Raw genomic sequence first — 21351 nt, forward strand, 5'->3', positions numbered from 1 at the left:
TTTCTTTCTTTCTTTCTTTCTTTCTTTCTTTCTTTCTTTCTTTCTTTGTTTCTTTTTTTATTAAAACTTCAGATCTTTTGATGAGACAGAATCTGAAGAATCAAGGTAAGAACTAACATCAGTCAACCAAGAGTTACAGAGATCAAAAGTATCATGGTTCTCTTGAAAGCCTTTGTTGATACTGGTTTTAAGAGGTTAAATATTTGATAGTGATTTGCAGCATTAATTATTTATAATTAGGAATGAAAAGGGTTAAGAACCCCACATAGCTTCATGCAGGTAATAACAGTATTGTTTTACGTATGATCAAATCGCAGTTTTTGGAAAGTGCTTTCCAGAAGTGGTATGTACTGCAAAGATGAGATGAGTCTGTCTCATAGCCCACAGAGAAACATTTGGAAGACAGGTGCAGCGCCCATGGTTTCCCTCCATGTGTTTGCTGCTGTTCACCCACGCTGGTGGATGCGGAGACCTGAAGACGTTCCACAAAGCAGTTTGATCCCCTCAAAGCTAGTTTGTAGTGTTTTCTGTTTACCATCGTCCCCTGATGCTGACATGCCTGTTTCTGACCTTTCCAGCAAGCTGTCCCACCAGCCGGTGTTGCTGTTCCTCGGGGATCCATACGTCTTGCCTGCAGCCAGCGGTAATCAAACCTGTCATCTGCTACAGCTCTTTACTGATCTGCCCCTGCATCACATAAACCACGTTTGTAATACGGGTCTAGCAGAGTGACATCGGTCCAGGGCTTAATCATCTGCCAATAAACCAGGGCTCTCGGTGTAAGAGACATTTAGAATTTTAATTGGGGCCGGCCTTTCAGGAGGAAATGTAATTTTTCTTTCTCTCTTCCTAGCCTATTTTGAATTAGAGAAACAGGGGATGAAGGTATTTATTTTTCTTCTTTGTGTGTGTGTGATGTTATTTAGACTGCTGCTTGTTTTTAATCTGGATGTTGGTCTAGGTTCAAGACTCTAGTCCTTAAAAATGCTTCTTTCCAAAAACCGTGTGTGTGCATTGCGAATATACCCATGTTTCTATTTAGATTTCAGTGTCTGTGATGGTAGACTATATATTTTTAAGTTGTATATTTTAAATACAACTAATTGACTTAAGTGTAACCATAATCAATATTTTAGCATACATCCTTTTTTAGTTGCAATTCCCCCCAGTTAGTCTCAAAATGTTCTCCTATGCAGCTTTCCCGGAGGACATTCTCTGGCATTATCTCATTTAGTTTGCAAGCAGCCTTATAAAATAGATTCAGCAGGTAATATCACTGGCTAAAGGGGAAAATCCAGGCTCAAGGATGTCAGTGACTTGCCAGGCTCAGGTGGATCGTTTGAGGCCTGAGTTTTTTCTCTGCTTTTAGCATGTCGGGTCTCCCACCTCTGGGTATTACAAGTATCACAACCACAGGAAAGCACAGATACAGGGTCCATTGTTTCTGTCAACGAACATTCCTAGGAGCTGGAGAGGGGGGCCTGTTGTCAGGGGCTTGTACTGAGATCACCCACTTGCCTACCAGTAGAGAAAAGGTGGCCAGGACCAGACTAGCTCGCCAACAGCCTCCTCGGACTGTGGTCAGAGAGTTGCCTCAGCTGGAAGGAAAACCGTTTCCTGGAGGCTTTTTGTGCATTCATCTCAGGGGGAACTGCTGTCCTCTTAAGAACTGCTTCCCGTGTTTAACATATGTGTATGTTAGCTGGCATTGTGCTAATAGGATAGCACCTAGTCTAGACTGAAATAGTCATCTTCTTTATTCAGATATCTCAGGTACCTGTTCCAAGTTCCTGCCAGAGTGGAGAGAACAGAATGATGACTGGACAAGAAGAGCCAGGAGCTCAGTGGAAAGGGAAGGGTGTTTTGTGATCCTCAAATCTGATTCTTTAAGCAGTACCTACCACATAGTATACGCTTTGACAGTGGAGGCCAGACGAGCCTCTGGGGAGAAATGTTAGGGGCAAATGTGGGAAGCAGGAAGATTAAGGTATGCGTATTCTTGGCCACTTGATCGTGTGGACCAAAATAAGGGAACTCCTGTTTGAGAGTAGCTGTAATTAATGGGCTTGGTGGTCAGGGAGAAACATGGGTGCAGGAGCCGATCCTCATGTTATTTTCTTAGAATTTTGTTACACCCAGTTTTAGAAATCCGATTCCTTCAGCCTTAGGAAAACTTTATCAGTATCCCACCGTGTTTAAGATGCTTTTTAGCAGGTGGCAGTCATTACGCCTGAAACTGCAAAATGTGGAAGTAATCTTGAGATTTGCTGATTCCCATCTACACTAGTCTTTACAGTTCAGACATCCTGCTTGCAGGTCCTTTTAGAAAATGCTAATACTCAAGGCTGGATAGGTGGTGTTAAAGAGCTTGCCACCCAAGCATAAAAATCTTGAGTTTCACCCGCAGAACCCACAACAAACAAGCCATGCACGGTGGTACCTGTTTATAACCCTGCACTTTTGAAGCAGGTACGAGGATCCCTGGAGCTCCCTGGCCAGCCACACTCGCTGAAGCACTGTGCCCTCAGTCGCTGAGACCTCGTGCAAGAAAACAAGGAGATAATGCCCGAGAATGACATCGGAGATTGCACACACACACACACACACACACACACACACACACACACACACACACGAAAAAAAACCAGGCTGCTAACTGATCCTTCTCTTCTTTTAACAACAAAAGACAAGAGAATACCCTCAGTTTTAAAGATGTTTACTTCTGCTTTACATGTATGAGTATCTCACCTGCATGTATGTGTATGCACCGTCTGTGGGCCTGTAGTGGCCTCTGGAGCAGGAGGTATGGATGTCTGTGGGAGCCACCACCCATGTGGGTGCTAGGAACCAAACCCAGGTCCTCTGCAAGAGTAGCAAGTGCTCCTAACCAGCTAGCCGTCTCTAGCCCCCAGAGAGAACTCTCCTCACAGCCTTAAAGGCGTGTGCATTTCTGCCTTTGTCTTAATGTTTCTGGAAGATGCAAAACAGCTCCTTCCGAGGATCCAGGAGTCCTCACTGTGTGAACATTCTGGACAACTCTCTTCTTTGTCTTACTGGCCCTTTCTTCAGCTTTAGATATGTTGGCCACATCCTCTCCCTTCAATGCTGTCTCACTCTTGGCTTTCTCATCAAAGACTGGACCCTGCTCACTGAGCTTTTCCTTAATCTGCTCGTGGCCTTGAACTACCCCATCTGTGCAACTAAGAGGCAGTGTTTTATTTCCAACACAGACACTTGCTCTGGGTCGCAAGAGCTCTGCCATCTACTCCTTACATATGCCACATGATCCCAGCTACTCTGCTATTCATTCTGGGCCTCAAGTGCACCAATCCTGACAGCCCTACCCCCAAGGCACTTGCTCTGCCCACCCTGCTGACCCTGACAGCCCTGCCGACTCTACCCTCGGGGCATTTGCCTTGCCAACCCTGCTCCCGGGACACCTGCTGCTTCCTCCTTGAATCTTCTGGCCTGCGTGCTTGGTGGCTCTGTCATCTCCCTGGCCTCATACTGAACTTCACCGCTTTGAAGGTTTTACTGCCTCTCTCTTTAGAGCAGCCTCCTTCCAGCTTTGTTCTGCTGTCACTGCTCAGGGTGGACCATCATTAGTAAACAAATGCCAGGAAAAATGACAAGAAATGTATCCCCACACCGTGTCACTTCCCCTCCCCTCCCAATGGGAGACAAAGGAAAGAACAGGTTTCCGAGTTAATCAAGCAGTAGTGGACATTGTATTAGCATGAGCTAATACAACGATGAAGCCTGGGTCTAAAATTTAAAGTGCAGTGAAACAAATGAGCGGGGGCAGGCCCAAAGCCCAGTTATCCCATCACTGACCATCGGGTTGCCAGACCCCCCAGTCCACTCACTTTTTCCCAGAGCACCCTGTTCAGTAGAAGTGGCCACAGGCTGCCTCCTGGAAAGCCTCAGCGCCAGCTTCTCCCTGTGAGGGACACTTTCTCCTGGACACCCTCACCAGGCTCCTACAGCACCTCCTTCACATCTGCTCAAGCAGCCCTTTCCCTCTGGGCCTTCTTTTCCTTTCCTACCCCCTGCCCTGTAATCCATTCCTGGTTTTGTGTCCTTGCTTTGAAGCCACTCTCTGACATGTTAATCATGTTATGGAATTACTCATCGGGCATAACAGTGTTCTCACTGTTGTTTTATGGGACTTCGTTGAATCCACTTAAGTTAAATATATTCATGGTATAAATTAACTGTATTTAAGCAGACTTTCAGGTTTCAAATGGCAAAGGATAACAATATGCCACCTGTATGAAATACGTTTGTTTGGATATTTTACTGAAAATTAATCAATGGTTCAGTTTATTAATATCTGTATGAGAAATAAATTTAAAATTAGAATTAGCTAGACCATTGCTTCAAATACACAGATAAATAGCATATTACAAGCTTTTAAAGATCTGACCTGTGAAAAAAGTGTGTGTGTGTTTGTACTGTCTGTGTGTCTGTGTGAGGCAGAAAGGCACACGCTAAGAAAGCCATGTCAGCCAGAGATAACTCAGTATTTGTGTAGTAGAGAGATTTGTTAAAACATTTTATTTGTATCATTTGCTTGCTAACACCTATCCAATGGGCTGGACAGAGACTGGAATTTACTTACATTTCCAGTAAGTAGATGGGTGTGTGGCATGTGGTAATGGCCAGCTATGTACTGAGTGCCAGGCCCAGTCCATGAACTCGGTTACTCACCAACTCTTCAGTAACCTGTAAGGAAGGCGCTGGTGTGAAATCCACGTCACCACTGTGAAAACAACTCAGCTGCGGTCCTAGAGTTGGGAGGTGACTGCCCAGGATGCAGAGCCATTTCAGGAAGTATTTGCTAAGGTAAACATGTCAGCATATCCAGCTACTTACTTGACCTCGGCCTTGACTAGACTCAAAGGTGTCTCAAACTCAGAAGGTCCCAGACTGACTAAATTGGCCTGTAGTTCACTCTCCTTTCCTAGCTTCTCCCACAGCCTTCTGACTTTGTAAGACAGAAAGCCGAGGAGCACCTGTGATGTCTTCAATTATTATTAATTATTTCTCCTCCTTCCTCCCTCCCCTCTGGCTTCTTCCCTCTCCTTTCTCATTCTCTCTATCTCTCTTTCTCTCTCCTTTCTCCTTTCTCTCCTCTTCTGAGGCAAAGTCTCACTCTAAGCTATATAATTTAGAGTCACTATATAATTTGGGTTGCCCTTGAACTTGAGGTCCTGCCTCAGCTTTTAACACTTGAGATTTCACACAGGTTGTATCACTCCATCCAGCTGAATCTTTGACTTCTCCCTCTTCTCCACTAGTCACTTGTATCTGTCACCCGGTCACACCCTCCCTTCCTCGAGAATCCGTCCACTCTTCTGTGTCCTGCGTCAGGGTCTCCCCCTGAACCGCAGCAGTGAGCAGATCCATCTGTGCCCACCTCACACTTGGCTTCACTTTGTTCTCTGAGTGGCGGTCAGTCGTCTCTTCCGCCTTTCCCTCCGTCTCATCTTGCTCCAAGTCCGTCAGTACATTTCTAATAAAGCCCGAATCCCCTTGAGATCTTCCCAGGCAGGAAGTGGTACCTCCCTCCTGAGCACCAGCCCCCTTCCTGCCTCGCTTCCGCTGAGGACTCAGCCCTCGGGGCCCCCTTGCCATAGACTGTATTGTCAGCTCATCTGGCCCTGGAGCCTCCCCACCTTCTCCAGTGAAGGCCAGTTCCCCTGTGCCTGACTTTATGCAGTAGCTGTTCTATAGGGTATGGGTGTATGAAGAAAAGTAGTAAGGTATTGGCCCATTTGCATAATAACTGTATTTGAGGTGCCCAGCTTTCACCTACCTCCTGACATAATTGTGTACAGAGCAAAGCTTAAACCTGAACGTCTGAGCTAGGGGAAGATAGAGCCCCCTGCACGGTCCTCAGTGCTTTGCCTGCTTGGGCTCGACATAACGCGTGCACCTCTGCATCTCCTTTGTGCCTTCCGCAAAAATGAGGCTGGTTAGCTGGGCGCTGGGGCACATCTTTAATCCCAGCACTCAAGAGGCAGAGGCAAAGGCAGGTGGATCGCTGTGAGTTCAAGGCCAGTTGGATGTACAGAACAAGTTCAGGACAGCCAAAGCTACACAGAGAAAACCTGTCTCAAAATCCAAAACAACAAAAAAGAGGCTGTTTTCTCAAGTTTGACAGGGTGACTTTTGTTAGAATTTTGCCCTTACGAGTCAAAAACACAGGCCCCCCCATCTTTCCGTTCTCGAGACGCGCCTGCAAGTACACACACGATGACTTGGACTAAGTGCCCCTGTGACCCTCAGTGCAAAAACCGCAGCCAAGTATTCCCCATAGAAATCTTGGAATTCCTTCAAGTGTATTGAGATTTTGTTAGAAATTGAATTGCCAGCGTAATCCATCTTCCTTGTGAGGAAACATCCAGATAAAGAGCCAGGGCCTGGCGGTATTAACCATTAGAAGAGCAGCCCCTGAATCAATACGCTACAAATCTGGCCATGCAGCCCTGCCGAGGCTGGTGGTAGCCAAAGTGGCCTCTGCCTGTTTGCCCACGGGTAAATATGCCGGGTAGTAGCCCTGACCTCTGACACCACGGCCTTGGTCTCTGACCTTCTTTCCTGACTAAGGTCAAACGGCTTGGTCATGTGGACTCCACAAAGATGTGGTGGCTCTGACCCTTTGTCCATAAAACACGATTGTCTGTAGTCGGTGCGCGTTAAGAAAAGCGGCTCTCCTTTTCTTTTCAGATTTTCCAAATGTCGTCATCGAAGGGGTTCTTCGTGGGGTATTTTACTCTCACCGGCAGCCCAGGTAGAAACCCTACCTGGCTGCAAGAAGCGGAGCCAAGTGTCGACGGCAATGGCAAGAAAGGCGATCTCTCTACCACGTTAACGGAAACTCCAGGACACAGCAGCTCAAGCTAGTGGGAAAAGTCACGGTCCTGGCTTCCTTCAGAACAGGGACATTTCTACTGAATGGTGCTTTTACAATGAGAAATTGGACCAGGGTGGGGTCAGCTGAAGACTAGTTGTTAGAGAAGTGAAAGGGAGAGGCCGATGTGGGAACTCAGGAAAAGGAGGCCATGGTGGATTCCCAGGAGTCCCGAGTGTCGCAGAACAGAGCCAGCCTATGCATCAGTCGCTCCATTTGTTCATTGGAAACCAACCATATCCTGAGTCACACTGACACTGAGCAGCTTTGGGGGCCTTGACACGCCCATCCTTACGCCATGAGGCTTTTCTCATCAGGGATACTCCAGAAGGCATGCAGGCACCCCGAAGACTATCCTGAAACGCACTGTGCCCGACTGGACGTCCAGTTATACAGACAGCGAATGCATTGAAGAATAGAGCACATTCAATTCTCCATTACAGTGGGGTTGCCGCCTGCCTCCAGGTTAGCTTCTCGTATCAGTGCTTGAGGTGAAATGGGGTGTTGGGACAATCCTCGAGATCCCTCTAGAAAGAAGCTGTGCCGGAAGTGTGTCCTCCGCCATTTTTTCCTCTAGTATTGGAAAGAGTGAGTGCTCCTCTGAGGACCCACTGATAACCCTGGCAAGGTTCCAGGGGCCATTTCATACAGAAAGTACATACTTTAAATACTAGAATCACACTGAAAAATTCTTGTCCCGTAGGAACTGGATGTGAGTTGACAGTGGCTGCGACAAGAACAGATGGACTGTTTGCGGCTGGGTTTCCTCAGTGGTGTACATTCATGGTGTTGTCACAGGCCTTTGTGTGGTTGTTCTGACTTGCGTCGTGTATGGAATCATGTGAGCTAGCTGTTTGATGCTGTCTCTCCAGTGGGTGTCACACAGATGGTCATCTTCCCCGTAGTGATGGAGCAGAGTGTGAGTCCTTCCTCTCTGTGTGTGCTGATGAACAGCCTACTTATGGTTATGAATTTTCATAAATTTAAATGTGGGAGAAAATAATTTACAATTAAAATACCATGTCATGAATTTTTATTGGAGTCTGAACTTACAGATTGAAAGCCTGCTGCAAACTTTTAAAGACACATTTTTGTGATGGGTTGTGTAATTACATGTTGGAAATAAAGTAACCAAGTGTTATCAACAACAAAAATAACTAGTGAAGTATTAGAGACACTTTTTAAAATGTTTTTATGTTCCTAGCTATTTTGAGTTAAATAAAAACAAACAAAAGTAAGTATTTGAATTTGTCTTTTCCCAGAATTTCACTGCAAGCACAGATTATGCTTTTTTCTACATGTGAAGAGAACACATATTCAACAACTCTCACATTTCACATAGATGTGGATTTCTGGACTGCTGGGATAAATTACCTCATCCATTATTAAACTAATGGATACTCATTAAATACCTCGTGATTTGCTAAATTATGCATTTTTAAAAATAAACAGAGACCAAATATATATAGTGGTATGCTACTCAAAAAAAAATCTCTTAGCTGATAATGGTGGCTCACACCTGTTATCCTAACACTTGTGGGGCAGAGGCAGGAGGATCTCTGTAAGTTTGAAGCCAGCCTGGCTTACCCAGCTAGTTCCAGGCCAGCCAAGGCTGTATGGTAAGACTTTGTCTCAAAACCAAGACAAAGATAAATGACACTTTTTTTGAAAATTAAATCACATATGAGCAATGACCTTTTTAAAATTCATTTTTTAAAATGTAGTAGATGGGATGGAGAGATGGCTCAGTAGTTTCAAGTAGCATAAGAGCACTGGCTGCTCTTTCAGAGGTACTAGGTTCAATTTTCAGCACCCACCTGGTGGCTCACAATTGTCTGAAGCATTTATACTATCGTCCCATGAAATCCGATGCCCTTTTCTGGTGTGTATACATGAAGACAAAACATACATAAAACACATAAATCTTTTAAAAAATTAAAATGAAATTTTAATATATAATCTTTGGGTTTTTTGTTTGTTTCTGTTTTTTGTTTGTTTTTTAAATTTTTGAGACAGGGTTTCTCTGTGTAACCTTGGCTGTTCTGGACTCACTTTGTAGACCAGGCTGGCCTCAAACGCACAGAGATCTGCCTGCCTCTGCCTCCCTGAGTGCTGGGACTACAAGCGTGCATCAGCTTAGTATAGAATCTTACCACTTGGGTTCTTGAAGGAATTTTAAACCACTATAGGTCTTTTAAGCACAAAAGGTTGTATCCCTGAAGCTAAGAAGACCTGTGTCAGTTTCCCAGAGCCCACCTCTAAGGCCTGACAACACACTCCCATAATGCAGACACTGGACAAGTGGAGGATCCATGAGACCCTCTGGCCAGCCTGTCTAGTTGAATCAGCAATTTCCACCATTGTTGAAAGACCTTGCTTCAAAAATAAAGTGAGAGCTATTGAGGAAGGCATCCAGCGTTGACCTCTGGCCCCCACGTGCATGCTCACACACACACACACACACACACACACACACACACACACACGAATACATACACACCAAAGTTTAAAAAAAAAAGATTCCCCAGTCAGTATACACATCCCAGAGCAATAGAAATTTGGCATTCATCCCACGTTTTCCACTCCATCACCCATTAGCATATAGCTGACTATAGTAGTATAGTCCATCCCCTATTGCAATGGAGTCTGGGAAGAAGCAGGCTAGCCGGTGGACCAGCTCAGGACACACTGGGGAGATGGTGGCATATGTTTTTATGGTTGTAACTATTATAAAACTATAAAAAGGACATAGAAAGAAACCCCCTTCCCATCCTAACTCCTGAATACCCTAGTCCCCTCCTATGAGCAACCAGGGTACTTAGTTTTCCTGTATAGCACGTTGAGAGATAATTCCTCTGTAGGCAAGAATATGTGGTCCATCTAATATTTATTTTGTTTGATTTTTTAGGTTATTGTATATTATGTGTATGAGTGTTTTGCATGTATGTACATATGTGCAGCACATACATGCTTGTCTGGTGCCCTCAGAAGAGGGTCAGGTTCCCCGGAAGTGGAGTTACAGGGGCTTGTGAGCCACACCAGGAACTGAACTCGGTCCTCTCGGAGAGCAACAAGTCTCTTAGTTTCTCAGCCATTTCTCCAGCTGCATCATCTAATGTTGATACATGCTAGTTCCCCCTTTTTACAAACACAGTAGCCTGCAATACCCATGTTTTATACATATTTTCATAAAATGACATGTCTTGACAAGCCTATGTGAGTATGCAAAGTATGTTTCTCTTTACAGCTGTGTATGTCTGCTACAGTTTATGCAGCCAGTACTATAGTCATGCATATGTTGACATTTTTCTACTAAAAAATACCACAGACCATTTTGTGTAAGAGTTCTATGCACATGAATTTTAATAATAATTTTCAAAAAATGATGATCGCAACAAAACTTCCCTGTAAAAACCCAGGTGTCGATGGACATGTATAATGTTTTATCATTGGGTTCTGCTGAGCACATGTAAACATACTTACGCTGTTTTACTCTTGGGCTCTGTTGCACACACAGCACGCCATACACAAGCTGTTCAATGTGAGTGATACATGGAGCCAGTCCGGAAGCTCTCCATGTGGGAAAGTAATAAAAAAACTGATCTATTTAAAACACGAATTCATGAGCAGTAGGGACGTAAAGGGGCAGAGGACAGGAAGAGAAAGAAAAGGAAAGTCCATTGCCGCACGAGCCGGGATGTAGGGCAGGCCTTCCTCCTCCGCCCACATGGCTGTCTGATGTTCAAAAGGCACCTTTGTGCACAGTGCCTTAGAACACCGTGGTCACTGCTGCCCGGAAAACCCTGCATTTATAAGCTCACTCTGGAAAGTGTGGAAATCCCACCATCACAGTTGGAGAAGTAATCACACTTCAAAAAGCTCACAGGGCTCTTGTCTCTCTTGTTAACTTGATCAGTGGGTGGGACGCGGCCACGTCAGCACTTAGTTGATTTGGTCATACTCCTGAGGACGGCCTCCATGAAGGAGAACTACTGAAGGGTGTGAAGAAGCTACTGCCATGGTGCGCTGCGTTTCTGTGGGAAATACTATGATGACCCTCCCAGAATGTCAATAGAATTTCCCTATGGCCCCGTGACCTGGAAATGAGGGCAGCACTGGAAGATGGCATTTGTATATCTGTTCACAGAGCTGGGTTACAATAGTCCAAAGGGGAGACAACCTAAGTGGCCATCAGTTGAGGAGTAGGTTTAAAACAAGTGAATTCCGGTGCTGTACGGATGAACCTTGAAGACACTGAGTAAGCCAGTCATGAAAGGACAAATACTGTATAGTGCCGTTTATATGTGATACTTAGGGTAGTCAGATTCCCAGACAACAAAATCCAGTGGTGCCCGGCGCTGGAGGAAGTGGGCGTGGGGAGTCAGTGGTGCGCAGATTTCTTTAGAGAAGATGACGGTTCTGGAGATGGATGGTTGTACAAACGTGGCTGTGGTCAACGCACACCACTAAAAATGATCAGGATGACTGGTTTCATAGTGTATCTTTCAATAGGAAACAACTTGAAGGAGGTGGTTCGGGGCAAGTGGAACTCTGTGAGTAAAGACAGTACTCCATTGGTGCTGTCTACCGTGGGTGTAGGAGCCTCGGCGCACACCTGCTTGCTGCACTCACAGTTCTGGAAACTTCAAAGATTCAAGCCGGGTTCAGACCTCTAAGGTTGTCAGCTAGAGCCGTGTATCAGAAGCGTTTAGGTTTCTGAGGTAGCCTGGGCCATCCCTTGTGAGGAGTCAGGGCCACACAGCTGACTGGCACCCGTTGGAAGGAGCCACAGTCAGATGTTATGACCTGTCTTTAGCATCTCTTTAATTTTTATTTTATTTTATGTGCATTGGTGTTTTGTCTGCGTTTGTCCCTGGGAGGGTATCCCTGTGAGGGTGTCTCTTGGAACTGGAGTTACAGACAGGTGTGAGCCACCATGTGGGTGCTGGGAATTGAACTTGGGTCCTCTTAACCACTGAGCCATCTCCTCTCTCCAGCCCCTCACGCCCTCTTTATTAACACACTGAGTCTAACTGAAGCTGCCTGTGTGAACCTGGGTGTGAAGATCTTTCTGCTGGTTAGTTTCTACCAATTTGACACAAACTAGAATCTCCTGGGAAGAGGAAAGGTCAACTGAGGAACTGAGTCCATCAGATTGTACTGTGGGCATGTCTGTGAGGTATTTTCTTGATGAATGATTGGTGGGAGATGGTCCAGCTCACTGTGGGCAGTGCCAACCCTGGGCAGGTGGTCCTGGGTTGAATAAGAAAGCCAGTTGAGTGGGCCATGATGAGCAGTCCGGTCCGCAGTGTTCTATGGCTTCTACTTCACCTTCTACTCTCTTGAGTTCCTTCCTTGGCTTCTCTCCATGGTAGATTGGGATGGGTAATAAACCCTTTCCTCCTGAATTGCTTTTGGTTGTGGTCTTTTTCACAGCAATAGGAAGCAAAGTTGGACAGGGGCCATCCACCATACTGTGAGCAACCCACCAGCCGCCACACCACCGAAGAAAAATAAGTCCTCCCCTTTCAGTAGCTTATCAGTTGCTGATAGCTTCTCAGCTGGACGTGGACCCTTCGTGAGTCATTTCCAAGTCCATGTTGGATGCTGACTGGCTTGATCTTACATAGGCTTTGCATAGATGGCCATAGCTGCTGTCAGTTCCTAAGTGTAACGGCCATTTCATGCCCACGAGATAGCATCTTACATTCTTTCTGCCCTCTCTTCCATGATATTTTCTGAAGGACCAGGGGGTTTGCTACTTTCATGAGTTTTCCTGATCAACTTAAAATCTGCAATTATCAGTGAGAATAAAGCCAAAACAGAGCCAAAATGTTGATGACTTTCAGAGAGTAGACAGGCTGAACTTTGTTCCCTAAGGCAGCACGGTGGGAGACATCCCTTAGTAAATGGTTGACAGTTCATGAAACAGAATCCATCATGGAGGACGGGTTGATACAAATTTCCCACTTGTAGCTGAGTACTTGAGAGTCATTTATTCTCAGCGCTTTGATCAGTTACGAATCCATCTGTTAACCATTGTTCATTGCAAACAGAAGCTTCTTTGACAAAGGTGAAGAGCAGCATTAATCCATGGCTGTAACTGTAAATATTTAGAAGGCCGCTTCACAACATGTTCATTTAGAAAAATGATAATACGTTCTCCCCATGGGCCTGGACCTGAGCCATGAACCATGGGCCTGAGCCATGGACCAGGTTTACAGTTCAGACATTAATTCTTTCCTGTAGAGCAGGCTTCAAATCCAGTCACAAAATGATTGGTCATCCTCACTATAATCATGCCACCATTATATCAGTAGGTACCACCTAGCTGGCAGGTCAGTATTGTAGCATACTGGGTCCACCACTGGGTATGTCCATTGATTAATCTCTCACCAAGAAGCCTGCCTTCATGCATAGGACTATGAAAGCTCACCAGCAGAGAGGAAGTTTTCAGATCAGTTCCAGTTTGGTTTCTCAGTGTCCCAAAAATCAATGTGTGTTGTGTCTTCAACAATAGATTCATGCTATCTGCTTGGCGCCTAACAGTGGTAACAATAACCTGTGTGGTTTGGAGCCATTCTGGGGCCTTCTGACCAATAAGTTTAGCATCTTAAGGGATTTCTCTCCCCCTTCCTCTTCTCTTGTCTCTTCTCCTGTTTTCTCTTCCTTACACCTCAAATTCTCCCTCCACCCTCTCTGTGTGTCTTTGCGATAATCTGCTGTGTTGCCTCTGCTGATCTTGAACTCCTGGGCTCAAGTGATCCTCCTGCCAAAGCCTTTTGATTAGCTAGGGTTGCAGGCACATGCCATTGCACCTGGCTGAGCAACTTGTTAAGTTTACTTTCATAACTCCTTCAGAATCCACCATCCAGAAATATACCTATTTAAGTCAGGGCGTTGTATGTGGCCATAGGAAGAGACTTTGAAAAAATATCCAGGGTGACTGACAGATTTGAGGAACATTCTCATTCAATGTGGTTATACACTGTGGGGGAGATTCTGTATTTGCTTTTTCAGCCATTCGTCCAGTTAAGTACATTTGAGCTCCTCCAGTACAGTGAGGCCCTGTGATAGCCCTCTAGAATAACAATATAATCTCAGTTTCATGAATTGTCAACCATTTACTAAGGAGTGTCTCCCACTGCGCTGAGTTAGGGAACGAAGTTCAGCCGGTCCACTCCCTGGACATCAGCATCAGCTTGGCTCTGTTGGCTTCATTCTTGCTGATGATTGTAGATTTTAAGTTCGTCAGGGAAAGTCAGGGAAGTAGCAACCACTAATTCCAAACTGCAATGTCTACATTTGTTTTCTGTTTGTGCAGCTATGTTGTGACACGACACCCAGCACTTTGATAGTGAATGAGAATGTAGTTTATGTGAAGGGGAGGCGAAAACACACCTTTAATCCAGGAGAAAGAGGCAAGCAGATCTAAGTTCAAGGCCAGCCTGGCTTAGAGCAAGTTTCAGGTAAAGAAAAGCTTAGGTCCAGGCATGACGGAACACACCTTTAATCCCAAACAGCAAAGGTAGAGTTAGTTTGTAGAAGGAAGCTGCATGGTTGAAAGTGATGTCTAATTGAGTAGCAGAAACCGTGAAAGACTTGATGGAATAGGATACACCCAACTCTCACCAGAAGAGTGAGGGAAGGGAAGATACTTAAGGGGCAATGAGGGAAAGAGAGTGAGGAGAGTTTTTACCTGGATAGTAATAGACAGATTGCAGAGAGAGATCTCAGGTGCAGACCAAATGAGCCAGAGAACGAGAAGGAACCAGGAGATTAGAGCAGATTGCTTGAGTTAGTCTGAGGCCAAGCAGAGCAATTCAGAGGCTACGAGAAAAGCCAGATTGAATAAGTCAGCTGGGAGAGGAGTTTGAGCCAGATCAGCTGAGCTGAACCAGCCAGCCCAGAGCTCAGTAAGAACAAGAAAGGGTATTAAAAGGTAAGCTTATTAAGTCTCAGAGGCTGAAAACATTCTAGGCCTAGGTTAGATTGTCTGGAGGATAGAAGCTTCCAGGACTAGGCCTAGGTTAGCAGACAAAGGCAGGAAGCCTCCAAGACAACAACTGAACGAGGAGAATAAAAGTTCCTTTTACCTAGGATGGCTTACTTAGGGGGCAGTAATTTTAAAGGTCCAGGGTGCTGCAGGAATAGAGTCCCTGACTCTCTGAGAAGCTGGTGAGTGTGGACACTTAGCTAACTTCCCAGAAGCCACAAGAATGAGTGTTAGACATCCCTTGCGCTCTTCTGTTCTAATGTGGGCCAGCCAGAATGGCTCCCCTTAAAAATAGGGTGGTGTAAAGAGCAAGGCTCATTCTGCCATCAAGGAGGTGACCCAGCACTACACATTCTACATTCACAAGTGCATGGCAGGAGTGGGAGTTAAGAAGCACGCCTTCCAGCTCCCAGAGCAGGCGTTTTCACCAAGGAGCAGGGGACTGAAGATGTGCTCTTCGGGACCAGCCTCAGCAAAGCTTTCTGGACTAAACAAAGAATCCCCCATCTGCATCCATGTGCTTGCCTGGAAACCATAAGCAGGGGAAAGCTTCAAAAAATAAAGTAAATTAAAAAAAAAAAAACAAAAACAAAAACCCTCTGAACCTTGGTAACTTGTGTCCCTGTCACCACAGTCAAAATCTACACACTGTCAACATGGATGAGAACTGGCTACCGCAATGTCAAACAAAATTATGAAATTGTTCCCCCAAAAGTAGGTATTAATTAGTATGTTGGACATGCTGGTGTCCAGAGATGCTGATGATGGGTTTTAAGATGCTTTTTGCTTTGTCTTCTAATATTTGTCACACAGACATATTCCTGCCGCTACGCCTCTGCTTAACACCCTAATTCTGGATTTGTTAACAGCTCTTTCTCCTCCACTAACAAGGTTGGGGCTATGTTATGTCACAGCTAAAGCTTGCCCTCAGCCAAAAGCTTCATGAGCTGAATTACAAGAATTAAGTAAAAGTCGCTGTGTACTGAGAGGCACCAACATTTTCCATTACAAATACTCTTTTCACTCTTCCTTCAATTGCAAAACACAAGAATGCCTTGAGGGTTATTTGATTTCTAAACCTTCTAGATCAAAGATTTCCTTGCCTGTCTGAATTATAAGAATTTTGAAAAACAAAGCCAAACCCCTTATAAAAGCCTTGCCATGTTTTTGCCTTTTTGTAACTCAAAACGGCTGGACTGAGAAATGAGGTTGGTTGAGTTTTATTCAAAAATCTAGGCATTCACCAAAAATGAAGTAATTGATAATCCTGAAACTGTCATTCCAACTAATATGACCCAAGAATAAATTTTACCAAGCACTTAGTTGATGGTCCAGAAAATTACTAACTAGCACTGGTGGAAAATAAAGCAGATTATGGCTAAGAATGCCAAAATGTTTTAAATTGTTTATTAAAGTGGTTCTAAACTAAATTGTAATAACTTGGGTTTGGTGATGGTTTCCAGGGTAATTTTCTTCTGAATCTATACCCGCCCACAGCTACACATGTGTTCTTTTATCATCAGGATCAGCAAAATAATGAAGTGTTTACTTCAAAAAAACTGGTGCAGAACATGCTAGACTATAAAACTGCAACAAATGGGGCTGGTGAAATGGTTTGGCCAGTAAGGTGCCTGATGCCTTGAGCTGCATGGACAGGACACACATGGTGGAAGGAGAAAAGCAGCTCCTAAGGTCTGTAAGCACACACACATATAATTTGTTCAAAGAGCCACAGTTCCTACTTTCATAGTGAGGTTTCAGGCTGAATCCTGGCCTACCACATACAAGCTTTGTTTGTTTGGCTTTATTTGTTTGGGGGCGGGGCTTGGTGTCATTAGCTCATTGGTCGTCTGGTACAATCAAAGATGTGATCATTTACTGCCAGGGCTCGAGAGCTCTCAGAATTCATCGCTTCTAAGATGAACTACTTTTTTTTTCTTGTCACTGGAGCAGTGTCACTTCAGCTCATCCTGATTAAAACCTAGGTGGCGGATATGGGCCCAGGTGCCCATCCTTATGCGTAGGCTCACAGTACCTTATGTGCTTGCTCATGTAAAGGCTGCAGGCACTTTTGCCTCTGTGAGGTCCTTTGTTTCCAGTTTCTTCTTGTTGCCTTTGTTTAAAATATGGGGGGTGGGGTGTTGTTATTACTAACATTAAATGCATCCTAGGGAATAATTGGAAACCTGAAAAAAGTAGAAAGAATACAACAAGTGAAACTGAATACCTCCCACCATTCTCATCCACTGTGGAAAGCTACATTTGTGTTTATGTAACTATCACATACATAATAGTGTATTGTGTTGGGGCCCAGGGGAGGCATGTGCTATAGCATATACTCGGAGGTGAGAGGACAAATAACTTGTGAGGGTCAGTTCCCTTCTTCTACAACGTGGACAAGCAGATTGAACTCAGGTCTCTGGGATTGGCAGCAAATACCCTTACCCACAGAGCCATCCTTGCTAGCAGGATTTCTGCTTTTACAAGCCAACAATACGGGGCTGGCGCTGTAGCATGGTTGGTACAGTGCTTGCCTAACATTCACGGAGCCTGGGGTTTGACCCCTAGGACTACATAAACCTGGTGTAGATCTGCAACCTCTGCACGTGGGAGGTGGAGCCATGAGGAGCAGAAGTTCAAGGTCATCTTCAGCTATATGGAGAGCTCAAGACTAGCCTCAGCTGCATGATGCCGCATCTCAAAAATAAAAGAATAAGCCCATCATTACTCCCCTTATTCTTCATGAATGATGCTATTTTGTTATGTGATACATACTTAATAAACATTGGGGGTTAAAGTTACTTCCAGCATTTTCCTTTAGTTATTTCTTAGCCTTTGTGCACAAAATGTTTTCAATATTGCTCTGTTAGACAAAGAGTTCAGGTTGTATGTCAAAGGAAATCAATTTGTCCTGGCTTAAGCGAAAAAGGAGATGTATTGGCTGGGTAGTGAAAAGGGAGGGATGAATTAAATTCAGACATTAGTGGACACAGAAGCTAAGTGATGTCTTCAGGAACACATGTTTTCTCATTTTCTTTATTAACTTTTAAAATTTAGTATACAAAGCAATGGGTTTCATTGGCCCACTTTCATATACTTTATATATACATATGATTATTAAATATTGTTATTAAATATACATATCTATTATTTTAGTTATAAAATATTATACATATGTGGGTACTCCTCTTATTTGGCTCTTTTATTGCCTTTCTTTGTCTCCTTCTCTTCATCTTCACTCTAAATAATCCCTCCTTTTGCTTTGATGTTGCTTGTAGGAATCCATCCTTTTTCCTTCTGGTCCTGCCTTTCTCTGATGATTTCATTCTCAGTCTTACTACACCGTACCCGTTGCACAAAGACAGCTGCTCTTTTCCTACACCCCGGCTGATGTCCTGTGGTTGAGACTGATTAATACAACTGAGGTCAAACACCCAGACCTAAACCATTCATTGAGCCAGGTTGAGGGACAGCACTCTCTTAGGGTTTATATTGCTGCGATAAAACATCATGACTAAAAAGCAAGTTGGGAGCTAGTTATTTGACTTATACTTCCATATCGCTGTTGATCACCCAAGGAAGTCAGGACAGGAACTCAAGCAGGGCAGGAACCTGGAGGCAGGAGCTGATGCAGAGGCCATGGAGGGGTGCTGCTCACTGGCTTGCTCCCCATGGCCTACTTAGCCTGCTTTCTTGTAGATCCAGGACCACCATCCTAGGGATGGAATACAGATACTACTACTACCTGTAGGGCCCAGGATCACCATCCGCAATGGGCTGGGCCATCCCCCATTAATCACTAATTAAGAAAATGTTTCACAGGCCTGCCTATAGCCTGATCTTTTTTTTTCCTTTTAAAAAATATTTTTTAAATAATTAGTTTATTCACTTTGTATCCCAGCTGTAGCCCCCTCCTTCATTCCCTCCTAATCCCACTCTTCCTCCCTCTTCTCCTCCCATGCCCTTCTCCAAGTCCACTGATAGGGGAGGTCCTCCTCCCCTTCCATCTGACCCTAGCCTATCAGGAGGTCTCATCAGGACTGGCTGCATTATCTTCCTCTGTGGCCTGGTAAGGCTGCTCCCTCCTCAGAGGGAGGTGATCAAAGAGCCAGTCACTGAGTTCATGTCAGAGACAGTCCTTGTTCCACACAGATGTCACAGAAAAGAGAAGAGAAAAGAAAAGAAAAGAGAAAACAAGAATTCGGGCATCCATTGCCACAAGAAAGAGCTAAGCTGCAGGGCTGACCAAAATAGTGGTGTCCATTATGGCTAAGAATGCTTTGATGCCAAATCTCAGAAGACAGAACACATAGGATATGTGTTTACATTTCCTGATACTTATTTCTCTTCATTTCCCTTTAAAAATGCTTACAGTAGACAAAAGAGTCTTCCTGAAATCCATCTTCCACCTTTCCACTAACCCTACAGTTCCCCTTCTGACAACCAGCTCTTCCAGCTGTTCAGGCTCAACATTGTCTGGCCTCATCTCATCCTGTCTCCTCCACATCAGGCTCTGAAGGCTGGTTTTCTCCTCTGCCTGGAATTCACTCCTTCTCACATCAGGCCTCTGCATTTCTCCTCCTTGTCAAGCCCTCAATAGGCTCAGATACTTGAAGACTTGGTCCCCAGATGATGGTGCTTAGGGGGTGTGGCCTCGATGGAGGAAGTATGTCACTGGGGTAGGCTTTGAGATTTAAAAGTTAGGCAACAACCTCAGCTCACTTTCTCTGTTTCCTGCTTGTAGTTTAATATGTGAGCTCTCAGCTTGCTGCTTCGGTTGCTTGTCTGCCCGCTGCAATACTTCTCTGATGTGATGTCAATGGGCACTTACCTCTCTGGAAACATCAGCCCAAATAAAGCTTTCCTTTGTAAGTTGCCTTGGTTGTGTTGTTTTATCACAGCAATAGAAAAGATCTTCCTCGGTCACCTCCTACTCATTCTTCACATCTTTGTGCAAACTTGATCCTTCAAGGGATTCATAGGAAGCAAGCTCTAATGGGGTTTCCCACCCAACCCTAGTAACACACGTCATCTCTCTCATCTCCCTCATCTCTCTTTATGCTTGCTGACCTTCCATTTTCTCCACGAGAATGTCAACTGCATGATAAGACCCATTTCTTTGTCCATTCTCATATCTCAAAAGTCAAACAAAGATCTGACTCAGTTACAGAAAAGCCCCACAATAAATATCTGTTGTTAAAAATATATGCGCAAACCATTCCCTAAGCATATTATAGATTTTACAATATCACCAGCAGCAGCAAGGGTGCCTACTTCTGATTCTTCAAAACTTTTCTTTAATCTTTTTTAGATTTATTTATGTGTGTTCTGCCTGCATGTATAGGTGCACCATATGCATGCCTGGAGCCTACAGAGACCACAAGTGGGTGTTGGAGCCCCAGAACTGGCGTTGTTCCAGATCGTTGTGAACTGCCATGTGGGTACTGGGTTCTCTGTAAGAACAAGACCGAGTGTTCAGCTGCTGGGCCATTGCTGAACACTGGAGTAGGCCATTCCTCCTACTCCATCTCTTGCTGAGACAGTTTTCTTTCTGCAATAAAGAGAGCCTTCGCTGACTCTCACTGCCTGGCATGAGTCTCTCTCCACCTAATCAGAGTCTGGCCTCTGCTGTATCGTCACAGATGTCACACAGCCCTAAGAAGACTACCGTGTCCCATTTCACTTAAATACAGCCTGAATCTTGACTCACACTACCAACTAAGACTGAATAACAACTGCACTCAAGATGCCAGACTAAATCAGTGGTTCTCAGCCTGTGGGTCGTAACCCTCACAGGGGTCACAGGTCAGATATCCTGCATATCAGGTATTTACATTATGATTCAAAGCAGCAGCAAAATGATAGTTATGAAGTAACAATGAAAATAATTTTCTGGTTGGGGGTCACCAAAACATGAGGAACTCTATTAAAGGGTCGCAGCATTAGGAAGGTTGAGAACCACTGTGAATGATCAGCTTACATGTTTGGGATGTAGAGTCTGTGTCTCCCCATTTCTGGTGCTCTTCCAAAGAACCCACATTTGATTTCTTACACACATATGGCAGCTCACAACTTTCTACAACTGCCGTACCAGGGCCTGGTGCCCTCTTCTAAACTTCATGGGCACTCTACACACATTCAGACAAAATATCCATATTGTAAAAATGAAAATAAAAGTCTTGCAAAAAGAGCCAATTCACATAAAAAGAATTTAATAAAAAGAACATCAAAGCATAAAAATGCTGGTGACATACAACATACGCTAATACTCAAATTTCCCTTTACCTGACAAGAATTATTTGAACAGAGAATTTTAAACCTCATTATATTCACCTTTCTCAAACAAACCTTCCAGATCACCCAGTGGCGATCACAAGGAACTGAGTGAAACCAAACAATTAAGAGACAGTGTTCTTATTTGTTTGAGAAAGGGTTTCTC

At 44.5% G+C, this 21351-nt stretch overlaps 1 protein-coding gene across 5 annotated transcripts in view; it reads left to right on the top strand.

Annotated features, from left to right (window-relative positions):
• The window catches only part of Snx24 (sorting nexin 24), a 137326-nt gene extending 129001 nt beyond the window's left edge, over positions 1-8325 (top strand). Inside the window, exons 5-8 of one of the 5 annotated variants that reach the window (XM_055622965.1) lie at positions 73-105; positions 579-643; positions 854-885; positions 1765-2463. In XM_055622965.1, coding sequence (XP_055478940.1) covers positions 73-105; positions 579-643; positions 854-885; positions 1765-1869 — 235 coding nt within the window. In that variant the 3' untranslated portion in view covers positions 1870-2463. The other 4 variants (XM_055622968.1, XM_055622966.1, XM_055622967.1 and 1 more) reach the window with 4 other exon arrangements.
• Positions 8326-21351: the final 13026 nt, after the last annotated feature.

The sequence above is a fragment of the Psammomys obesus genome, unplaced genomic scaffold (genome assembly GCF_907164565.1).
Source record: "Psammomys obesus unplaced genomic scaffold, mPsaObe1.curated_primary_1811, whole genome shotgun sequence".
NCBI lineage: Eukaryota > Metazoa > Chordata > Mammalia > Rodentia > Muridae > Psammomys > Psammomys obesus.